This window comes from Vicugna pacos, chromosome 16, assembly GCF_048564905.1.
Source record: "Vicugna pacos chromosome 16, VicPac4, whole genome shotgun sequence".
Lineage (NCBI taxonomy): Eukaryota > Metazoa > Chordata > Mammalia > Artiodactyla > Camelidae > Vicugna > Vicugna pacos.
The window spans coordinates 45,153,943-45,178,841 of NC_133002.1; the positions used below are offsets into that span (position 1 = coordinate 45,153,943).

General features: G+C 38.2%; 1 protein-coding gene and 1 pseudogene across 1 annotated transcript in view; one reads left to right on the top strand and one right to left on the bottom strand.

The window, feature by feature from the left end:
- Positions 1 to 15,830: 15,830 nt before the first annotated feature.
- Positions 15,831 to 16,625, bottom strand: LOC102525234 (small ribosomal subunit protein eS1-like; annotated as a pseudogene).
- Positions 16,626 to 22,659: 6,034 nt separating this feature from the next.
- NUFIP2 (nuclear FMR1 interacting protein 2) overlaps positions 22,660 to 24,899 on the top strand; it is a 28,481-nt gene continuing 26,241 nt past the window's right edge. The window contains exon 1 of the mRNA XM_006214396.4: positions 22,660 to 23,037. Coding sequence (XP_006214458.2) covers positions 22,758 to 23,037 — 280 coding nt within the window. The 5' untranslated portion in view covers positions 22,660 to 22,757. The remainder of the gene's footprint in view (positions 23,038 to 24,899) is intronic.

Consider the following 24,899-nt stretch of genomic DNA (forward strand, 5'->3'; position numbering starts at 1 on the left):
AAGCTATGCTGAAGTATTTATTTGTAAAATTCCAGTTGCCATAGCAATTGGATGCTGCTCTTTCCACTGTTCCTCCTTTTATCCTTCACATGGCCTTTATAGAAGTCGTTCCCTAGGCAAATGTAGTCCTTGCCGTTTATCTTAAAGAAGAGTTTGAAACATTTCTTTCTACCTGCTTTTCCTTTTCCCTTTTTTTGCAGTTGATTTGTAGCCACTCATCTGAGAACTAGATGGTGCTGACCATTTCAGGAGCAGGATCTTAGAACAAGAGGAGCATTAGCAAGTCAGATTCAAGTGGAAATGCCCAGCTGCTTCTTTCTGTAGCATCCAGCATATGCATGAGATAGTTACAGGGATTAATTAAGATGTAGAATGGCTTTAACAGCTTGCAGGTTACAGACAGTCAAAATTCTTTAAAACCCAAGGTCAGAATTACCGCGATTGGAAGGGAACAATAATGATCATGATTTTATACTGTTTTATCCCACCGGATCCTCACAACAACCGTATGAGCTAATCATAGCTAATATTTACTGAGTGCTTACTTTGTGCCAGAGATTCTTCAGACACTGTTAACTCATAAGCTCTCACTACAACCTTTGTTTCAGATAATTATCCTTATTTCAAAATTAAGAAAAGCACATAGATTTAACAATTATTGAGCCCATACAGCTGATCCTTGAACAATACGTTTTTGAACTGTGCAGGTCCACTTACACGTGGTTTTTTTATAATAGTAAATACTACAGTGCTACACCGTATGATTTGTGGTTGATTGAAGCCCCAGATGTGGAACCGTGGATAAGGAGGGCCAACTATAAATTACACGTGGATTATGCTTGAAGGGTCAGTGCTCCTATCCCTACATTGTTCAATGGTCAACTTACTATGTGGCAAGGCACTGTGCTAAGCCCTTGACATGCATTTTCCCAGGATATACCTCTGAAGTGGGTCTGTATTTTACTGAGGATAGAGAAGGTTAAATAGCTTGCTCAAGTCTACATATCAAAGAAGAGGAAGAAGTAGGATTCAAAGCTAGGCTTTCTTATTACAAGGCTCCTGAGTTTAAGCACTCCAAAAATAGAAATGGAAGTTCAGAGAGTTTAAGAGACTTGTCCAAGTTTACACAGCCAGCAAGTCACAGTCATATCTAAATCCAGGTTTGTCTGATTCCAGAATTGAAATGCTGACATTTTACAGTAAGAAAAAGAATTTATTTCTGTGATTTGAAGCTAATTCTCTTTTTTAAACTGAAGTATAGTTGATATACAATGTTGTGTTAGTTGCAAGTGTACAGCAAAGTGATTCAGCTATACATATATGTATATATATTGTTTTTCAGATTTTTTCCATTATAGGTTATTACAAGACATTGAATGTAGTTCCCTGTGCTACATAGTAGGTCCTTGTTTTTTTAAAATCTATTTTGTATATAGTAGTGTGTATATGTTAATCCCAAACTCCTAATTTATCCCTCCCCCAAACCCCTGTCCCTTTTGGTAAGCATAGTTTGTCTTCTATGTCTGTGAGTCTATTTCTGGTTTATAAATAAGTTCATTTGTATCATTTTTTTTTAGATTCCACATGTAAGAGATATCATATGATATTTGTCTTTCTCTCTCTGACTTATTTCACTTAAAATGATAATCCCTAGATCCATCCATGTTGCTGCAAATGGCATTATTTCATTCTTTTTTATGGCTGAGTGATATTCTATTGTTATATATATATATATATATATATAACTCACAACTTTTTTATCCATTCATCTGTTGATGGACATTTAAGTTGCTTCCAAACTTGGCTGCTGTAAATTGTGCTGCTATGAACATTGGGGTGTTTGTATCTTTTCAAATTATAGTTTTCTCTGGATATATGCCCAAGAATGGGATTTCTGGATCGTATGGTAACTTTATTTTTAGCTTCTTAAAAGAGGAGCCGCTATACTATTTTCTATAGTGGCTGCACCAATTTACATTCCCATCAGCAGTGTAGGAGGGTTCCTGATTTGGAGCTAATTCTGAAAGCAGAGGAATCTAACTGGGTTTTACTTAATTGTGTATTCTTTTAATATAGTTCCCTTAGAAGTTAGTTTGTAAATCATTAACCAGACTTTTTGGTATTTGGCTACTTAACTATAAACTTATAGTGCAACTGATTTCTATTCTTTTTTTAAAATATTTTATTTATTATTGTATTACTTAATTATTTTTTTGGTGGGGTTGGGGAGGTAATTAGATTTTATTTATTTATAACAGAGGTACTAGGGATTGAACCCAGGACCTTGTGCATGCTAAGCATGTGCTCTAACACTTGAGCTATACCCTCCCCCAAACGGTTTCTATTCTAAAGGTGTTTACTGTTTATTTAAGGGAAACAGACATTTAAAAAGAGCCAAAGGAAGGGAGGAGGGGAGAGAGGCAGACAGGAAGTGAAGAAGAAACTGAGGGTATAAAAATAATAGCATAGGAGATGAGAAAGGTGGAATATTTACTTTTAACTTTAACTTCTGGAGCTAGTAAGACGGACTTTTACTACTACGTTTTGTAGGTGAGACCAGGATAGATTTTGCTACTAACTGATGAATGTTTAAATTCAGTGCTTTTTAAACTTTGATGTGCAGATTAATCACCTGGGGGATCTTGCTAAAATGCAGATTCTGATCTGGTACGTTTAGGGTGGGGGTTGAGATTCTGTATTTCTGACAGGACCCCAGAAGATGCTGATGCAGGTGGTTGTGGATCACACTTTGAGTAGCAAATAGAAGGAAAAAATGTAATTCACATTAAACTCTAAGTATTGATATTTACCTTATTATTTAAAGATTGTAATGAGGGTCTGCTTCCTCCAAAGTATAATCTCCACTGATCTGTCCCAGCATCCAATATTTCTCACTCTGACAGTTCCCTTTTTGGTTAGAGTACTGTCTCTTAAAAGGTAAACAGATGGCTTGCCAGCCTTCCTGACTGTCTTGTTGCTTGCCTTCCTGCCCTCCTGACTCCCTCTCTTCCAGAATAATTAAATCGAAAAGCCATTATGCGGATGGAGGATATAGCTCAGTGGTAGAGCACATGCTTAGCATGCACAAGATTCTGGGTACAATCCCTAGTACCTCCATTAACAACAACAAAAGATCCAAAAACCGTTATGGGGGTGCCAAGCAAGGTGTCCATGGAGAAGGGGGATGAAGGGCAGTGTCAATTGGGTACAAGTTGTTGAAGTGTGAATGAGGTGAGAAGAATGTTTGTCTGGGAGGGGGCATCATGGATTTGGGCATTTAATCACTTTGGAGACTATAGGGGGAATTGACTCAATAAGTAAGTATTGAAGATATTTCTTATATATTAGAATTGGGCTTATCAATGTGAACTCATGGTTTAAAATAAAGAGACATAAAAACATAAGTGTAAACATACATACATATACATACAAGATGTATGTATAGATACACAATATTATACACTGTACACAATATATATGTATACAGAATATATATATGTGTGTGTATACACACACACACACACACACAAATCTGTTAGCTTGGTGGGCCTGGGAGCAGCAACAACCTAATAGCAACAAGTCCCAGGTGCCCATATCTTGGTTTCTAAACAGTACTCTCTTTTAAGAGGTAACAGGGAGAAATAGCTATTCCGAGGCTAGGATATGGAAAGTACAAAATAAGCTTGGAACATCTTATTGTGCCACAAAATAAGGCAGTATTCAAAGGATGATGAGGGTACATCAAAAGGACACAGAAGCCACCTCAAGGGGGCTAAATCTGGGACAATTAAGGCATAAAAATAAATAATGATAGTAACAGATTGTATAAAATTGGAATCCATGAGTCCATATTGGTATAAATAAATGAATGAATAAACAAATGGGAATACTAGAAAGATTTTCTTTATACTCAGAGTCTAACTAACAAATCCAGAAATAATACTGGAATTAGATAATTACCATTTGGCAACCTGTAGTAATAGTTAATTCAGCCAAGGAACATTGTGGATACTAAAATTAGTGGATGATAATTTGATGAGGAACAGGATATTTACATAATTTCAAAACACCTCCTTATGAAATACTTAATTACAAAATGAAAAGGAGTGACTTTGCAATGGAGAAACCTGGAAAATATTACATTAGTCAAGTGATCAAAGTTACCATCACCAGCAATGGGACAAATTGATAGGATGCAATGAGAAAAACACAGCACCACTTTGTTATAATTCTGCCAAAAATGCTTACCTGAATCTAATCATTAGGAAACATAAGACTAACCCAAATTGAGGGATATTCTACAAAATAATTGGTCTGCAGTCTTCAAAAGTGTAAGGTATTGAAAGTCAGGGAGTGAATTAGGAAGTACTATTCCAGGCTGAAGTTCACAACTAAATGCAAAATATATAGTCTTGGATTGAATCATATAATCACAAAGGATGTGATTGGGACAATGGCTGAAAACTGAGTAGATTCTGAGTATTAGGTGGTAGTCATGTATCAGTTTTGATGGTTGTATTACGGTTAAGTAGGAAAATACCCATGTTTGTAAAGAACTACACTCTGAAGAATTTGTGGATAATGATGCATCATGTTGGCAACTGTCACCCAAATGGATCAGAGTTGGGAGGATTTCTTTGTATTATCTTTGGCAAAAAAAGTAAACCTATAATGTTGAAGAAATGACTCATTAAAGAGCTCTAATATGTGTACAGAATATTAGTATCCATGCAGTATACTTTCTGACTCTAGCCTATTGGTATGATGACATCAAATAATCACTATTTAGCAATGTGATAGACCCTGTTTGTTGCCTACCCAACTGTTGTCCCTATTTTCCATTCTTTCTTGCTAACAGAACCCCAATTTTACTAAGGTATGACTATGACTATCTGGGTCTTTCCTACCTCCAGGAGGTCAATTTTTATTGGTCTAAGTCAATCATGGTTTCAGGCGTGGGCATGTAATGTAATTCTAGCTAGTGATACACGAAAGCAGGTCTGCTGGGTGAGGGGAGACCTTCAAGGAAAGACTTTTCACATGAATATCTTATTATTAACAGGGGAAAACCATTAAGCTTCTAAAAACATGGTGTCAAGCTTCATGTGTGAGCTAAATAAGTGTCTAGCTCACTGTCTTCTTTCATGAGCTCAAAATCCACCCAAATTTGTGGAAATAGGGTACATATTAGTTTATCTAGGCAGAGGGCTATTTCTCTTAGGGGAACTAGATCTATCTTAGAAAATCAGTGTGCTATAAGTTTTTCTTGGCTGTCTTTCTAAGTAGGCTGCTTTTGTTTGCAGGTAATAGAAAACTCCAGCTCCAATCATTTAAATAAGGAAAATGTATTATCTCACACCATAGGCAGGAGATAGGGTAATTACTAGGTTGGTTAATTTAGCAGCAAATAACATTATCAAAGATGTAGAGTTTAGGGGTTTTTTTTTTCCTTCTAACTTTCTGCTCTTTAGTGTGTTGACTTTTGTCCTCGGGCTTTCTCCTCATGGTTGCAAGATGGCTGCTGTGGTTCCAGGGTATCACATTTAGATATAACCACATCAGATGGTCTATTTTTAGTGCCATGGTTTTTTTTGGTGGTTGTTGTTGCATTTTTGTGCTTTCTGTTGGTAATTTCATTATTTAATATGGCCCCCAAGCATAATGCTGAAGTGCTGTCTCCTGTTCCTAGATGTAAAAAGGATGCCATGAAGATCTGGAAAAAATACATATGATAGATAAGCTTCCTTCAGGCATGAGTTATAAGCCTGTTGGTAAAGATGAACAATAGATAATGAATATGGTGTCTTTAAACAGAAACACACTTAAAACAAAGTTATATATTGGTCAGCTGATGAAAACTATTGTGTGTAAGTGTTCAGCATTTTGCCCAGCACATAAGGGTTAGGGCCAGTGCAGTGTTGGGGTGGGGGGAGACTTGGGATATATTATTGTCAGGTTGATTCTGACACTTGTCTAAGGACCACATGGTTCAAAGCAGGAGAATACTCAAGTGAAAGACGTGAAAATCTAGAAACTTTACGATGAAACTCTGAGGCTAAGCCACTGGTTTCCCCTTGAGAAAGCTGCAAATAGACCATCTTCTGGCAAATAAGAGTTTACTTTCACAAAAATAGATGACCTAGCTCATGATCATAATTAGCCTTCTGGAACTGAATGACAATTACAAATGAGTGAATATCATTCTCTCTTTTCACTTTCCTAAACCAGTGGGGAGCTTCTACTCCTTTTCCTCAGAATGTGTATTTTAATAATAAAACTGCCACATTTTGTTGATGATTACATCACACATATGCTTATGTGACATCATAAGAAGTGCAAGTATTTTATAGATGAAATATAATGAAATTTCACAAGAGGTTCAAGAAGGAAAATATAAAACAGCTCAGTGACAGACCTGAGTAAGACCTGTGCTGCAGCCACCTGTGCATCATCTCATTGCTCTGTACTCTCTTATCCGGGTTAGGAAAAGGGGAGCCTAGACATGCCTTTCTATAAGAGACCGCCCTGGTCTTGCAATTACTCTTAGGTGTCAGGCTTTTTTCTACCTTGTGGTATTTGCATATACCACTTCCCCTTCCTAGAATACTCTTCTCCATTCTTCCCCTAACTCTTAATCATCTTTTGGGTCCTGACTGAAATGTCACTTACTCAGAGAGGTCATGTCTGACCACTCCCTTCTCCTACCCTAAATCATCCTCTCCCCTAATTCTCTTTCATAACGTTCTGAACTTTCCTCCATAGCACTCATCACAATTTACAATTATATATCTATTCGTGTATGTACTTTGTCTTCTCCACTAGGCTCTCCGCCCTATGCAAGCAGCAACTCCATCTGTTTTGTTTTCCACTGTAAATCCAGTGCCTAGCACAGTGCTGCATACCTAATAGGCCCTTTAATAAATATCAACTGAAAGAATAAATGAATAAAGAGTTTATCACATCCTACCCTGGTAAAAGACAGCTGGGGTGGAAATGGGTGTTACCAACAATACTTTAATGATTGGTGTTTGGTGTCATCATCCCGTAGTCCTTCCAACGTCTATTCTCACCATCAAGTATCATTTGTCTAGAACATCCAATCTCCTAGTGCCAGACCAAGTCTCTCTAAATTTGGAGACTGTATTTTGGAACAGATACATGCACCAGGACTGATTCAATTTGTAGGATTTTAGGCTTAAAAGTTCTTACTGAAATAAAGTTTGATTTCATATTGTTTTGGAGTAACTCCAGGCATTCACCATTCAACGTGAATAATTCAATATTATTCTGAGTAACTCCAAGGCATTCACCATTCAGAGGAAAAGACATTTGTTTTGTTTTGCTAAAACTAAACCCAAGCTATATGAAAGACACTGCTGTATTTATAGATAATTTTGTGCATTTTAGGTATCTAAGAATGGATACTGCTTTTGGATGGTTATACTTTTCTATTTGTATGGATATCCTACAAACTTTTTACTATATATTTTAATTTTAATTAATCTTTTTTTGTAATTGTAAAAGCAAGCATATTCTTTTTTATTGAAGTATATAGCAGATTTACCACTTGTGTTAGTTACTGGCATAGAGTGTAGTAATTCAGTTATACATATGTATTTTTTCATATTCTTTTTCACTATAGGTTATTACAAGATATTGAATGTAGTTCCCTGTGTTATACAATACGACCTTGTTATTTACCTATTTTATATGTAGTAGTGTGTATCTCCTAATCCCAAACTCCTGATTTATCCCTCCCTGCCCCCTTTCCCCTTTGGTAACCATAAGTTTGTTTTCTATGTCTATGAGTCTCTTTCGATTCTGTAAATAGGTTTATTTGTATCATTTTTAAAAAGATTCCACATATAAGTGATATCATATGATATTTGTCTTTCTCTGTCTAACTTACTTCATTTAGTATGATAATCTCTAGTTCCATCCATGTTGCTGCAAATGCATTATTTCACTTTTTATGGCTGAGTAGTATCCCATTATATATATATATTCCACATATATATACTGGATATATATATATATATCCAGTCATCTGTTGATGGACATTTAGGTTGCTTCCATGTCTTAGCTGTTGTAAATAGTGCTTCTACGAACATTAGGGTGCTTATATCTTTTCCAATTAGGGTTTTTTTTCGCAGATATATGCCCAGGATTGGGATTGCTGGATCATATGGTAACCCTATTCTTAGTTTTTTACAGAATCTCTATACTGTTTTCCACAGTGGCTGCACCAACTTATATTCTCACCACCAGTGTAGGAGCGTTCCCTTTTCTCGACACCCTCTCCAGCATTTATAAAGCAAGCATATTCTTTGTAGAAATTTTGGAATATGCAGAAAAGCATGAGGGAGAAACAAAAATTACAAAGAAACCAAAAAAAAAATCACTCAAAATTCCACCAACTAGAGATAACCATTGTTAACACTTTGGTATAGTTTCTCTTGGCTCTATTTTTGTGTATGTGTGTATAGGCACACACATGTATATTGTATATATTATATATAACACACATATATGCATATTCATATAATATGTATATTTGCATGTATGTACAATATATGTAATATATATGTATATAGTATATACATACATTATATAATCTGTGTGTGTGTGTGTGTGTGTATAAAACATCATGTACTGGGTATGCCAGATATCTTGGGTTCCTTTTAATACATTTTGTCTCTTGTAATCCTCTCAATACTTCTGTGAGAAGATACTATCATTATTACTTTACAGATGAGTAAATATGAGTAAATGGAGGCTGAGAATATTAATTTGTTTGCCTAAAGTCATTAGTTAGCAAATGGTAGATCTGAGATACAAATCTAGATCCAATTCTAAAGTTTATCATCTCAACAATTATGCTGCATGATTGCTTGTACATTCCATGTCTTAAATCAAATTGGAATTGCCATAGAAATAATTTTGATTGTGCTTTTGACTTTTTATTATATTTTCTATATAATGTTTCATATCCTTTACTAACCTAATTTTAGTGGCTTTATGATATTCCATAGGATTATTGAAAAAACAGATGAATGAATGAAATATTGTTTGTCACACACTACTCTGGTAAAGAATGGATTGGGTAGACTCTCTGATGTTTCAGACTCTTTCTGTCATCATATTTTCTTAATTTTTTTCATATTCTTCAGAATTTTATTTTTTTCTTGTCTCTTACTGTATGAATCATGTATTCTTTTCATTTTAAATCCCGTGTAATGCTCTGGAAGTTATACATTCTGTTTTTATTCTAAAAATGTTACCTTTGTATTAAAGGAAAAAACTTTATTTCAATATCACAATGAAATAATATCTCTTGGTTTCTCCTGTGCAAGATAGTGTGTTTAGTACACTTTTATTTCCCCTCATTCTTTACCTCCCACTTCCCTCATCCCCCCAGCTTTTTGTTTATGCGATTTGGCCTTTTTGGCTTTGATTATTCCTCTTGGAAAAAGAAATTTCTTTTTCTACGTTATGTATTTTCTCTTATGAGAGTTATTTTAGACATTTAAATAAAGTTCTTTCATGCATAAATCTTTTTCTTTTCAACATGGAAATTGATTTATTAGGAACTTCTTAAGGTCACAAGGCTCTAAATATTTAATAATTTATTTTGGATGGGATTGTTATTACAACTACTGGTACAAAGCTATCAAAACAACACATACGTTGTAAATGTTGGTAAATTATTATTACATGGATAGAGCGAAACCTTTATGCATGTCTTTTTATGCCCTGACTTTCTTCTTCTTTATTCTTGACGTTTGAGCAATTTTTCTCTTAAAGCAGATAACCTGGGTGGTGTCATTTTTGAGCCTTTTTATATCTCAGTACTTATTTATGAGGCCTTCACAACTGTAATGACAACTTTGCTGAGCGTAGAATTCTTAAATTATAAACATTTACCCTCAGAATTCTATAGGATATGCTTTATTGACTTGTGCTTACAGAGCACAGAATTCTGAGGTCAGTTTGAGTTTAGTTCCCTTAGAGATAATCTGTTTTTTTTTTCCCCACCTGCCTGGATTCTTGAAGGCTTTTCTCTTTATCCTGGAAATATTAAAAATGTCACCTCGCTAGTCTAGATGTTGGTTTCTTTTCATGCATTTTGCCAGCAGGCTTAAGTCTTAGGACAATTATTTAATTATTGCTTCTATTCCTACTCTGTTTCACCCTTCTGAGATTCCTAATGTATTCAGTCAATTTATTTAACAAATATTTTTTGAGCAACTATGCTAGGCACTAATTTAGGTACGGGGGATACATCATTAGGGAGCATAAATGCTTACATTTTGTTGATTGGATCTTCTGACTCTGCTCTCTCTACCACCCACCTTTGCTCTGATTTTTCTAGGAGACCTGATTCTTTGAGCTGAAGTATCTTTTCATAGTCCTGTGGGTTTTTTCCATTTGCTCATCTTAACATAGAGAGGTCTATATGTGTCCAGCTTTGGTTAATATTTAAGTAGGAATTGCAGTGGGTTCTGTTAGCCATTGAAGCGAGCTTCAGTGTGTGCCCTGTCTAGGTCTCCATCTGCCTTCACCCAGCCTCAACCCTGAGTAAGGGGATGCTCATGGAATTCTGTTGGGGTGAGAATATATTTTATAGAAGTGGAATCTTGAACTGGCCCTTCCTTCTAATTGAGCTCTTCTACATTCTATCTAGAAGATACTCCTCAAAGTTTCTGGCATATGGAAGGTTTTTCCCTCTAGTTTTACTCCTTTGATCTTGTCTATATGAATTTAGAATGAGGCAATTTAGAAGCCTGTCCTTACAAAGCCATTTTTATTTAAAAACCACAAAGTAGTATTTTTTCTCTATGTTAAGAGGGTTAGAAAAAAATGCTCAAGACTCATAATTATATGTAGTTTTGAAATTTTTCAAAAAGGGTCTCAAACCCCTTGGGAAGCTACATGGTCTAGAGACAGCCGAGAGAATGGAGTCTGATTGTGATATGTGATTTTGTTTGCAGCTTTGAACAAGCTATTTGAACTTCAGTTTTTCTAATCTCAGATCTTCTTACGTCATAATATGACAGGGAAAGCACCAGAAAAAAAGTAAATGTGGAAGCTCTTTGAACTGTTCAAAGACAGAAACTAAGGAAATCTGAGGACTTTTTGTTATTGTTTGAATGCTATTATAGCTTTGAGCACTTTCAGCTAGCCTAAAGAGTGTCTGCTTGAGGGATAACAAATGAGGTCTGGTTGCTGGGAAGCCCAGGTATGCAAAGCAGTTCTGAAGTATAGCCAGGAAGGGACACTGCTTTGGACATTGTCTTGTGCTATAAGATCCAAGAGAGTGGTACATATGGACCCACTTTTCTGTGAGGTCAAATTACTATGCCAAGCTTATCTGAAATTAGTTGGCCTCTCCTCTTCATGGAAATGAAGGCCTCTGGGTGGGTGAATCATCCCTTAATAAAGAACTTTTGTACTTCTGGCCAGCATAGGCATACAGATGTTGTCTATCTCTGTGAGATGACTTGAAAATGTGCAAAAAGAAACATCTGTATGGTTATTTCAGAAGCTTAAAGAAAATATCTTGCTGCCCCAGGGCAAAGTCTTCAGGTTCTACCCCTTCCTACTATTAATCCTTCCTGTATTTTATGATTCAATTTCTTTATGAAATTCCTATAAGATTCAGTATGAAGTTTCCCTAATCGTGGGAAAAAATATTGCCTTTACTAAGATCCATGACAGCTGCAGCTGTTTCTGCACTATGGAGATAAATGGCTCTCTATGTCATTAGTCTCAGACAAGGGACTTTTAAAGTAATGGATAAGAAATGGAGGAGTAAGACTTTTTCCCTTCTGAGTAATATTGTACAAATGGATCATACTTATAAAACATAGGCCAAAACAAAAGAGGGTGCCTCAATTTAGCCAATAACTGATTAATCACCTGCTGTGTGTCAGACACTGCACTAGGGGCTAGATATGTGTTAGTGAACAAGTCACAATTCCTGCCCTCATGTAGTTTCAAATCTAGTGAAGAGTGATCGAATATATTAATTGGGATAAGGTGCTATGAAGGAAATGTGCAGGATACAATAAATGCAAATAAGAGTAGGAGAGGAGAGATCTACTTGCTATATAGGCAGGGAGGAAAAGAGTGTTTGAACTGACATATTAAGATTCAAAATGAGAAGGAACCTGCTATGGGAAGAGTTGTGAAGAAACTTGATAGCAGAAGAAACAGAATGTGCTAAGGTTCTTGACCTGTGCAAAGAACTGAAAGACACAGTGAATGGTTGTAACATGATGGCTGAGGAGAGGGTGACAGAAAATAAGTTTGGAGAGGAATGCCATGACAGTAGAGAGTCCAATAGCTTAGAACAGGATGTAGTGGAGATAGAAATATTTGCATATATTTGTAAGTAGAGCTGATAGGACTTGTGAATGAACTAATTGTGGGGGATGAGAGAAAGAGAGGAGTCAAAGACTCCTAGGTTTCTGGATTAAGCCACTGTTGAGTAGTAATGTCATTGCAGACAGAAAAGATCAGAGAGAAAGGGGTTTGGAGGAAAAACCAGGTTTGCTTTTGGGTACGAGAAATTTGAAATGCCTGGTATATCTAAGAAGATAGAACAAGTAGGCAGTTGTGAGTCTGGGGCTCAGAGGAAATGACTGGGGATATATATCAGGACGTATATCAGTGTTATTCCATAATACTGCAGGGATAATGTCTTAGACTTGGAGATGGGTGAGAGCGCCTAGGAAGACCGTATAAAGAAAGAAGACAGAAGAGATGAAGACAGAACCTGGAGAACTAGCCAGGTGCATGATTGTGCCACTAAAAGAGATACTGAAGGAAATTAAGAGGTGCATATGGTTTAGAGAGGAAATAGATGATTTATCTTTGGAACTTGATAAATTCGGTGTACTGAGTAGATTCTTGCTATTCCTAGTGTGATGCCTAGGCAAAATGTTTAGGTCCCCCTTCATAATGTTAATGCTATATTTATATTTCATTTTGTGATTCAGTCTTAGGATATCTCTGAATTTTCAGAATAAAACATTCCTAACCATTGCGTGAGATAACATTTGGAACAGGAGACAACTCTACTAAGAATCCAGGACACTGCAGCTGTTTATGAATTATGGAGATAAATGTTTCTCTGTGTCACCAGTCCTAAACAACGAGTGGCTATTTCTTTTTGGTAATGGACATGAGGTGAAGGAAGAAGAGTTCTTCCAATGTTGAGCCAATGTGCTTTACTAGTAGCACACAAGCTGAGAATGCAATGGTCATACACATATATTGAACATCCACCATGTCCCAGGTCCTGTGCTAGGTTCTGGGGATAACTCTGAGAACAAGACAAATAACACTTGGAGCTTACAAATGAGTAAAGGAGATGGGAAAAAATTAACCTACACATAAAATAACTGCAAAATGTGGCAAGTGCTGTGAAAGAAACAAATACAGGAAATAAGCTGGGAGAAGGTTAGTATGGCACATTGATAAATAGGGTTTTTAGGGAAATCTTCCTTGAGTGGGTGAAATTAATATGATTCTTGAAAGATAAGTAGTCAGTCATACCAAGATTAGGGGACATAGCTGGCTTTTGATGAAACACCAGATTGGCTTTTTTTTTTTGCAGAATTTGGCCATGAAAAATTAAGGCAGGCTAAATAGTTCATATTGGAATATTCAATAAGGGCACACTGAGGGTAGGGGAAAGTGTTGGGAGTGGTCTGCCCCATGGGGAATATTTTATCACTGACATTGTTTAAAATTGACTGCCAAGGGTGATAATAAAAAGTAGACTGACATTTAGTCAGTTTTACTATTATTTTAAGAACTTTACAGACAATGGCCCTGTCATGGGCTAAATGATGGCCCTAAAAAGGTATGTCTGCGTTCTAATCACTGGAACTTGTAAATATTACTTTATACAGTAAAAGAGTCAATATTACCTTGTGTGAAAAGATGTGATTATGGATTTTTAGGGTATCATATTATCGTTTTGTAAATTGAATGCAGACATTAGACTGAGAGATTGTTTCCCAGTTCTTAAAGTAAATATGTACGTATTTTAATAGAGCTATCACTGTAGAATTTGATGCTGTGTTGGGAGAAATTTCTTACATCCAAGTTTGCTTGCACTCAAGTAACTTAACACAAGTTACTGGCCTATGTAGACATTTTATATTGCCATTTCTATTATACTGGGAGGCCTCCTGGTACCTCAGGTGGGCCCTCTCAAGGCAGGACTACAGTCCTGGGCCTGGTCACAAGTTTAGGTTCAGATACCTACCAGCATTGGGAACACTGAATCACACTAGCCAAACTCATAAGGCAAATGACAAAATTCAAATGCTTAAAAATATTTACTAATTTAGGGGTGAGTGGAGGACATAGCTCAAGTGGTAGAGTGCATGCTTAGCATGCACAAGGTCCTGGGTTCAATTCCCAGTACCTTCATTGAATAAAGAAAGAAAGAAAGAAAGAAACCTAATTACACCCCCATTCAAAATAGAAAAAAAATACTAATTTAGTACATGATGAAGAACTGATGTGTATTGATTAGTTTACTCTCTTTCCTTACAGACAAGTCATACATGTGAGATTATATTCAGAATATAGCAAGGTGATGACATCAGAGCAAGCAGAATAAGTTTGATGAATGGTTTTATACCTTCGGTAGGCAGCCTCTGAGATGACCTTCAATGATCCCTTCAATGAAAATACAGTATTCAGGTCCTGCTACGATCCCCTCCCCTTGCTTGGAGGTCTGTATTCTACTCATAAGGAATAGAACATAGCAGAAGTGATGGGATGTCACTTTTGAGATTAGGTTACAAAAAGACTGTGGCTTCATCTTGAATACCTCCTCTTGTTATTGCTCTCTGAGGAAAGATAATTGATGTGTTATGGCCTGCCCTATGGAGAGGCCTCTGGCCAATCACCAGTAAGGAACTGAGGTCCTCAGTACAACACCTTATAAAAAACTGAATCCTACCAACAACCACATGAGTGAGCTTGGAAGCAATTGCTCCCAACAATCTCATGAGACCTTGAGCTAGAGGCACCTAGCTATACAGCCCCCGGATTCCTGACCTTCAGAAGCTGTGAGATAATAAGCATTGTTTTTAAGGCACTGAGTTTTGGGGTAAATTGTTATATAGCAATAAACAACACAATACCAATCACATAACTTTTGAAATGCTAAATTTAAAAACACTAAAAGACAATAGGGAGGGAAATAAAATTGAATAAAAACTACAACAGTAGTTTCCATAGTTACGCTATTTATTTTAATAGCTTCTTAGGCATTCTAACCACAGTAACTAGATTCCCTATTAGTGGTTAATTTCAGCCAGTTTATGTTGAGTCTTACTAATTTTATTCTCAGGGAGTGACATTTTACCCAACTTCTGGATGCATCTAACTATGGACTCCAACAAACTGGGTATATATACTTACAACTAAACATTTATGGATTCATTCATACATAAATTCATTTTGTCTACTGGAGACTCAAAAGGGAATTCAAAAGGGCCTCATAATTCCCTTGGTCTCTCTCTTTTTTTTTTTTGTTGATTAATGTTCACAGGATAGTCAGATGTTGAATTCACTTATTTTAAAAAAATACTTTTTTTTTTTTACAAAAGGAATAAATGTTCAAGGTACAAAATTTAGAAAAAACAGGCAGGCAAAGAAGAAGGTGAAAGTCAACTCTGAACCTGCTGCTCAGAGAGGACTGCTACTGAGACTGAATGCACTGTTGATTTTAGTTGACAGCAGTTGTCTATTCTATTTTTTAAAACATCACAAATAAGACTTTGTCACCATTAGAAGTCTGAATTTTAAACATATTCTTGGACTAGTGGCTCATATCCATTAGCTCATTCAACTTTAGCATGCAACTCATGCAACACCAGTACCTTTTCCAGCTACTAACTTCACCATGAAGTTCCGTGAGTTTACGTAATTCACATTTTGCTTCAGGATTTTTTACTTTTCTAACAAAGACATCATAGAGAGTATAAACAGATTAGCAAAGCCTTTTCTATGTCTTTCCCAATGCTATCTGGAATCAATTTACTGACCACTTCTTTCAAGTCACTTATCTGCACCTCTCAGGTCATGATTTCCATCACCTTCTTCTAGATTTGGTGAACCTGTTGGTGCTTGCTTAGCATACAAGGGCTTCCAAATATGACTATTGCATATTTTAGTAAAACCAACATGGAATAGATGAAGCAAATAACCGCTGGTAGTCTTGACATCAACGTGAGCCTCAAGCATAGCCTGCCATCTTTTGACCATTTTGGAGCACAGTCTGTCACAGGTAAGATCCATGCCACAGAAGTTGGTCAGGCAATTTTGGCCATGAATATCCCCAATAATTAGCTTGAATTTTCTAAGTGCGACTTCATCATTCTGCAGATCAGCAAGGCTTGCTTCAAACCCTTGAAGCCATAAGCTGTAATTTTGATTCCTTGAATGTTCCTGACTAGTGTTTTTCCAATATTTCATATATTGAACATAGCTGGTGCCTTCACATCATACCAATCTTTCATAGAAAATGGACTAACCACTTTCTTCTTGGCAATCTTTTTACCACTTTTCACAAGGTGCTTGTTCTTGCCCATTGCCATGGTGCTCTCAGAGAGCCAAAAGGGCTATTTGCTTATCCTTTTAAAATTTGGGAAAGCATTCTATTCTTGGTTAACTTGATTTCTCTAAAACTCAGTTTCCTTAATGAAATATCATACCTGAAAGTGTAACATCTATATCTAATATTTAATAATTTACTAGCACTAATATTTAATATTTAGTACCACTTACTAACTTTATAAACACTATATTCAACAACTTTATTTACATTATCTTGTTTAACTTTCCCTACACCTTGTGAGTTAGGCACTAGTATTACTTCCACCTTTCAAATAAGTAAACTAAGGCTTAGAAAAGTTAAATAATTTGCTCACAAAAAGTCACAAAGCTAAGCAGTTTCAGCATAGAGATTCCATCCGAGTTCTGTCTGAGTGCAAGATTTATACTCATACCACTCTGCTATAGTTTCTCCCTGAAACTTTTGCCCGTAATACTTTTCATAAAAGAAAAATGTCATTTAAAAAAACTTTGGTATTTAGAAAAGTCATCATATTCCAGTTATTAAAGGACTAACCTAATTTACCCATACCTCTGTTCAATTCCTTTGAAAGTTTTTTGAAGCTAGTGTCTCTAGGCAAAAATATTAAGATCTAAAGGAAATATACATGAATAAAATTCTTTCCCTACTGAAGTAAAACAGTGGATGTTACCAGTGATTTGCCTCATTCTGAGACTGGAACTATCATCAGAGAGCCAATTTCCACTTATACAAAACTACATAATACTGTTTCTGACCATAATTTCTGTAAAGTTATAGTCAATTGTTACAGTTGAAAACTAGATTTTTATTAGCTACATTTCTTGCTGTTATGTAGTTTAATTACAATGAAATAAAGGGGTAATCTGGAAAGAAAGAACAGTAATATTGAACATGGAATGTCAGAGTGGGAAGGAATTTTGTGGCTACTTTGCCCATTCTCCGTATTTTAGAGAGAAGAAAACTGAGGTCCAGAGAAATAAATATTTCTGTATCTCTTAGGTTGTCATAGTAGACAAAGTGTAAGAATAAAGATGTTTGAAAAGTGATTTTCATTTGATAATTAAGACAGTCTTGCAAATATATTTAACCAAATTCCAAAACTGTATCAATAAGGGTAATGGATTAAAAAAAAATAACAAAAAGTGTAAGACATGGTATATAAAAAGTGCCTGATAAATATTTGCAAATGAACAAATGAATAAAAAGATTTTATTGACATACATTTCAAAAATTTTATCCTAGAAGAAATAAAAGCAAGAATAAACAAATGGGACCTAATTAAACTTACAAGCTTCTGCACAGCAAAGGAAACCAGAAATAAAACAAGAAGAAAACCTACGGAATGGGAGAAAATTTTTGCAAGTGAAACCGACAAAGGCTTGATCTCCAAAATACATAAGCAGCTTATACAACTCAATAAGAAAAAAATAAACAACCCAATCCAAAAATGGGCAGCAGACCTAAACAAGCAACTCTCCAAGGAAGACATACAGATGATCAAAAAGCACATGAAAAAATGTTCAATATCACTAATTATCAGAGAAATGCAAATCAAAACTACAATGAGGTATCACCTCACACCAGTCAGAATGGCCGTCATTCAAAAATCCAAAAATGACAAATGCTGGAGAGGCTGTGGAGAAAGGGGAACCCTCCTACACTGCTGGTGGGAATGCAGTTTGGTGCAGCCACTATGGAAACCAGTGTGGAGATTCCTCAAAAGACTAGGAATAGACTTACCATATGACCCAGGAATCCCACTCCTGGGCTTGTACCCAGAAGGAAATCTACTTCAGGATGACACCTGCACCCCAATGTTCATAGCAGCACTATTTACAATAGCCAAAACATGGAAACAACCTAAATGTCCATCAACAGGTGACTGGATAAAGAAGATGTGGTATATTTATACAATGGAATACTACTCAGCCATAAAAACCGACAACATAATGCCATTTGCAGCAACATGGATGCTCCTGGAGAATGTCATTCTAAGTGAAGTAAGCCAGAAAGAGAAAGAAAAATACCATATGAGATCGCTCATATGTGGAATCTAAAAAACAAAAACAAACAAAAACAAAGCATAAATACAGGACAGAAATAGACTCATGGACAGAGAATACAGACTTGTGGTTACGGGGTGGGTAGAGGGTGGGAAGGGATAGACTGGGATTTCAAAATTGTAGAATAGATAAACAAGATTACACTGTATAGCACAGGGAAATATACACAAAATGTTATGATAAATCACAGAGAAAAAAATGTGACAATGAGTGTGTATATGTCCATGAATGACTGAAAAATTGTGCTGAACATGCTGAACACTGGAATTTGACACAACACTGTAAAATGATTATGAATCAATAAAAAAATGTAAAAAAAAAAAAGGATGAAATCAAACCAGAAATTAAAAAAAAAAAGATTTTATTGCTTTCATTTTCAAGTTCCCTCACATTCCTTGAATTCATATTTTATATGCAATCATAATATATTCATATAATTTACTATTTTGCTTTTTCACTTGATTTATAGTGTAACATTTTTCCATGTTGTTATAAAATATGACTGTAAGCTTTTAAAGTACTATTGAAGTTACAACACTTCTAAGTCAGATTCCCAAATGACTATTAAAAATGACTGTTAACAGGGGTGAATTCAGGTTTTGGGGGGCCCTCATTAAGGGAAAATACAAAAATGCTTCTTAAAATTTTACAAAATAATGAAAAAATATCTAGTTCTTTCAAGAGACCATTTTCAGGGCTCCTCCAGGAGCCCTTGGAGGGGCCTGTGCATTGAGGGGCCCTGAATCTTCATTAGCTTCATAGCACATCTGCCTCTGCTGATAACCAGATACCATCTTCAAGGTGGCTATGATATAGTTTGAATGTTTTTTTAGAGAGGTTTACTAAAATTTTGGAAATGTATATCACACTTTGATACTGTTTGAAATTCTTTCTCTCCAGTAGACCTGGAATCTACTTCAGGCCTCACTATTAACTTTGTGGCTTTTAAATTATAAGCAAGTCTCAATTTCTTCAGGCAAATCCCTTATCTGTAGAATGGGCTTAATATCTACCTCAAAGAATTGCAAATGGAAATAAAGACAAAATACTTGGTACAGTTCCTGACACATTGTAAATGCTAAATAAATATTAGGTATTATGATTACAGTGATAGCTAAAACATTAACCTACCTTATATGGGAATTTCCTGTCTCTCTATTATAACTTCCCACATTGACTGTAGGTAAAACACCGTGTAAAATGAGTTTCAAAGGATTGTGCAGATTCAATTTTTTATTATTTTAATTTAAAACAATAATTTGACTATGAAAAGTAATAGCTATATAACAGAACATTTGGAAAACAGAGAAGAGAAAATTTCTCCAGACTTACTCTGTGTTTCCTTTCTGTGTTTTCTGCCTGAATACAGATTTCATTTTATAAAAATATGCTTGAAATAAGTAGACCCGATTATTCTCTTTTCAAAGAGGTTTGGTATTATAGTATTAGTATTTTCAAATACATGGCAAATCTCAAAATATATTTTACCTAAAACTATTTTAGAAAAATTAGGTCAAAAAAAGGTACATATTCTACTGTTGTATTTCCATATGTATTTTTTAAAATTCATGTTTTTAAAGGTTATTATCTTGTACATAGAATTTAATATTCTGCACTTTTTTCTTACAGTATATCACAAGCCTTTCTCCATACTACTACATACTACTACAGCAACATTCGTAGTAATTAGAGCATCTGAGGTGGGAGGGTATGCCTAGCATGCATGAAGTCCTGGGTTCAATCCCCATTACCTCCATTAAAAATAAATAAATAAACCTATTACCTCCCCCCCCCAACAAACAAAAGAACCACAGTAACTAGAGCGTCTGAGAGTGAGGTTTAGTGTCCTAAATTTCCTATAACTGTGGGTGAAGAAACTAAGGCAGGCTAAAGTGTGAAAAGTCAGAAACTCAGAGCAAGTGCTTTTGCTTAGCCTTCAACTATAATGTAGAAAATGTAGAAAGAGAAGTTATGACTCAGGAATTCTTGATTTCCAACCAAATGTCCACATCAGTAATAGAATATAAAGCCCTATCAACATAATCTTAAACTCCATAAACACTTTTATTTAATAGATGGGAAAGTGGTGCAGTACTATTCAATGGCAAAGACTTATTTGCCACAATACGTTTTTATTGGGGTTTTAGCTCTCAAAATTGGGTAAATGTACTCCCCCTCCACCCAAAGGGGTCTTTCTTTAAAATTTAGTAAGGCAGTGCAAATCCTCACTATAAAAAACAAGTCAAAGTCTGGACACGGTTGTCTGCATTCAGTGACATTTACTGTCGGAAAAAGGCTTTTACCTTTAATTATGCTTTTGTGCTGATATTCATTAACTTCAAAGAACAAACTTTCCCGTTCATGCTTCTTTGTTCCTTTAACATTGTCCTGCTGTAGAATTCAAGCCACATTTTAAAAATTGTCAACCATCACGTGCACTGAGGAAGCAATCCAGAAGTCCATTGCCTAATGAATGGATAAACAAAACATGGCATATGCATACAATGGAATATTATTCAACCTTAAAAAGAAAGGAAATTCTGATACATACCACTACATGGATGAACCTCGAAGACATTATGCTAAGTGAAATAAGCCAGACACAAAAGGACAAATATTCTGATACCACTTGTATGAAGTATCACAGAGACAGAAAATAAAATGTTTACCAGGGCATGGGAGCAGGAGGGGGTGGGGAGCTATTGTTTAATGGGTACAGAGTTTCAGTTTCTGATGATGAAAAGTTCTGGAAATGGACAGTGGTGATGGTTGCACAACAATGTGAATATACTTACTGACACTGAACTGTTTATTTAAAAATGATTTAAAATGGTAAATTTTATGGTAAATTTTTCAAAAATGTCCCCAGTGTAACATATACTGAGAAAAATGTATACATACATATTCAGTTTAAGAAATAATTATAAAGCAAATATATGTGTAATCACCATCTAGGTTAGGAAATAAAATATGATCATAGTGCACCCCTGTGCCCCCTTCACAATCCTTTTCTTCCTTCCTTCCTAACCACTCTCCTGACATTTGCTATTAAAAAATCAGGCTGTGAGGTGATAATGCAGGATAAGTTAAATCAATATTACAAAATGCAATAGAGCATTTCTTTAACTTCGAATATTTTTCATACATGCAAAAAATTTTTTTAAATAACTTTTAAAGTGCTCTTTCCCCTTCTTTCTCTCTTCAAACCCTTCATATTCTAAAACCTATCTTGGTTCCATAGTTTACCTCACCTGCAGAGTTTAAAATAAAAAAAAAACTACTTGGATTTTAGATTTTCATTCCTCCCGCTCTCTCTTGCCTTCAACTACAAAGGAACAATGATTTAAACCCTTTGTGCCCTTTTAGAAAATTACACAGACACCCCATTGTGGAACCCTATAATCCCTTCGTGGAAAGGAAGAGATTAGCATATGAATACAAAGCAAAATGAATCCAGAATACAAAATGATCTACTGGATTGTGAAGCTCTTGTATTCTTAAAAATGTATTTATTTCTTCTTTTTATATTGCCCCCTTTAGTGGTCTCAGGGTTAAGGGAACTGAGCTTCCCCTCTGGTTACCCGGAAAAGGATTTAGGGAGAAAAAAAAAAAAAGGCAACAGATTCTAGGAGGTGCAAAACCAACAGATGGCTCCCAGAGCCAGTGGAATCGCCAGTGGAATCTGCCATCCTCGACAGGAGCTTGCTTGCGGTCGAGGAGTGTAGAAAGTGCTGTTCGCTGACTGCGCGGTGAAGGAGAGAAAGCGACAGAAGAGAGAGCCATAGTGCTGACGTTGAAGGACCGGCCCTGTGAGGTTGCTCAGGGTAAGTGGCGTTGGCCAGGAGGCAGTGGCGAAGGGGAAGGAAAGAGGATTTGGGCTAGGGGCGGGGCCTGAGGCGCAGCGTGGCTCCTGATTGCTGGGGTGCGGCTGCCAATCTCGCAGAATCGCTCGGTTAACCAGTGCGCTGGCGAGACGCGCTCAGATATACTGAGTGAGCCCTGAGAAGCAGTCTCAGATCCTGACGGTGCAGCAGCCCGCAGCCTCAGCTAGAGAGTCCCAGCCGCTTTCAATGGAGGAGAAGCCCGGCCAGCCACAGTCTCAGCACCATCACAGCCACCACCATCCGCACCATCACCCCCAGCAGCAGCAACAACAGCAGCCGCACCACCACCACCATTATTATTTCTACAACCACAGCCACAACCACCATCACCATCACCATCACCAGCAGCCTCACCAATACCTGCAGCATGGAGCCGAGGGGAGCCCCAAGGCCCAGCCAAAGCCGCTGAAACATGAGCAGAAACACGCCCTCCAGCAGCACCAGGAAACGCCGAAGAAGAAAACAGGTCCGGGAGGGAGGACGAGTGGGGGAAGGGGAACCGAGGTTGGGGGTAGGGGAGATGGGGGTGGGGCTGGATCGGTAAAGCGCGGTCGGGGTCCGGGTGTGTGTGTATGTGTGTGTCCGTGTCCTGCGGGTCTGGGGAAGCCCCCTTTCATTCTCCGAAAGCTCGGGCTGGGCCTCGGGGTTTGCAGCGCCCTCTTCCCCTCAGCATGGGAGAGGCCCAACCAGGCCGGTGTGACCTTCCCGGCCCCCACCCGGGCTGGAGGGAAACCCGGAGGGTCGGCCTTGGAAGTCCAGCCTTAGATCCCTTTCTCGTTTACCTTCCTGTGGCGCTGGAGAGACCCTAATTTGGGGGCCCTGGGTTGGGGTGAACCTAGCCCGCCCCAAAGTCCTTCGGGGTGTAACTCGGGAAGGCCTAGTGAATTTCGACTCGGGTGGCGTCGCGAGACCCTTTTGCAGGCGGCGAAGAGAGAGTATAGGGGGGCAGAGCTGAGGAAGCGTCCTCCCTCACCCGCCACCCCAAGCCCACCTGTGGCCTTGGGGTTCCCCGTCTGGGGGGCGGCGGGGACCCCTCGTCTCTCGGGTCATTTCCACCCCTAGACGCCCCTTTGGGGCACCGGACCTCGCAGCCTGTCCCCCTGGCTCCTCCCGAGGCCGGCGCCCCAGGCCCGCTCCCCCCAGAGCCGGCGCGGCTGGAATGTTCTCTTCTCCTCGCGGGGCCGCTTCCTGTCCGCCATGTTGGAAGCCGATTCCTGTCACCGACTCCGGCCCACTGAAGAGCGGAGGGGGAAGGGTGTCGAGGGGCGCACGCTGCGGCCGAGCCTGGTGGCTCGGGATCCCCACCCGCGTCATCTCGGCCCCCGCACTGCGGGGGCGCCGCCGCCCCCGGCCCGCGGCCGCCCCTCCCCCCGTCGCTGGCCGGGTTGTGTAACCCGGTGGCGGCCGCGCGGCCCCGGGCGGGTCCCTGGGGTGAGGGGCGGGGGCGGTTGGGGTGGGGGAGGGAAGCGGCCACGAGGGGAGCGGCCTGCGCCGGGCCCCGCGCGCCGGCGGCCGTGTTTCCCGCTCGCGAGTGCGGCGGGAGGCGCGGGCGGTCGGGGCGGGGAGCCGGCCTCCAAGAGGAGTGTAGGGAGAAGGAGGCCGCGGGCGGTGGCCGCGGCGCTTCTCTGGGCAGGAGGCCTGGCGGGGGGTGGCGGGGGGATACATTTTGGGTAGAGGCGGTGCCTGAAGGCCGGGTGGGGTACCCAGCGGGAACCAGGCTCCCCCGGTCACGAGTTTCTCTGCTACAGGAACCTCGTCTCCTGCCAGGTTCGCTCACGACTCCGCCTCTCAGGCTTTCACTTGGGCCCTTTCCTTCTAGCAGCTCATTTTTACACAAAAAGCTTGTTCTGTCTCCTTCCAACTCCTGCCCCCTACATTTACCTTCTGTGCTTGGGTAGTGTTTTTGAGGAGAGAGATAGAACAAATGTTTGGATGGGTGAGAGGGCAAGGGTTTTTTTTGTTTTTGTTTTTTGACCCCTCTTGCCCTTACGGGGTGAACCGAGGTGGCTCATCCATGATGTTGGTGCACTACCATCTTGCTTGGGACGAGGCTTTTTCCACCTTAAAAGGGAAGATGTTTTCCCGTTTTAAAACCAGTATGAATCTCCCGAACTCTTGTTTTTAACAAATGTTAAATTGAGGGCAAAAGTCGTTTTAGAAAATATTTGAGAAGAAATGAACTTTAAACTTTATAACCAGGCAGATTTTTTTTTTTTACAAAAATTAAGGGTTCTTTATAAACTGAAATGGTTAGAAAATCAGTATTAAACCAAGCATGCCAAGTTTGATATAAGCAGTTACTGAGAGCTGAAGAAAAACTGCTTTTCT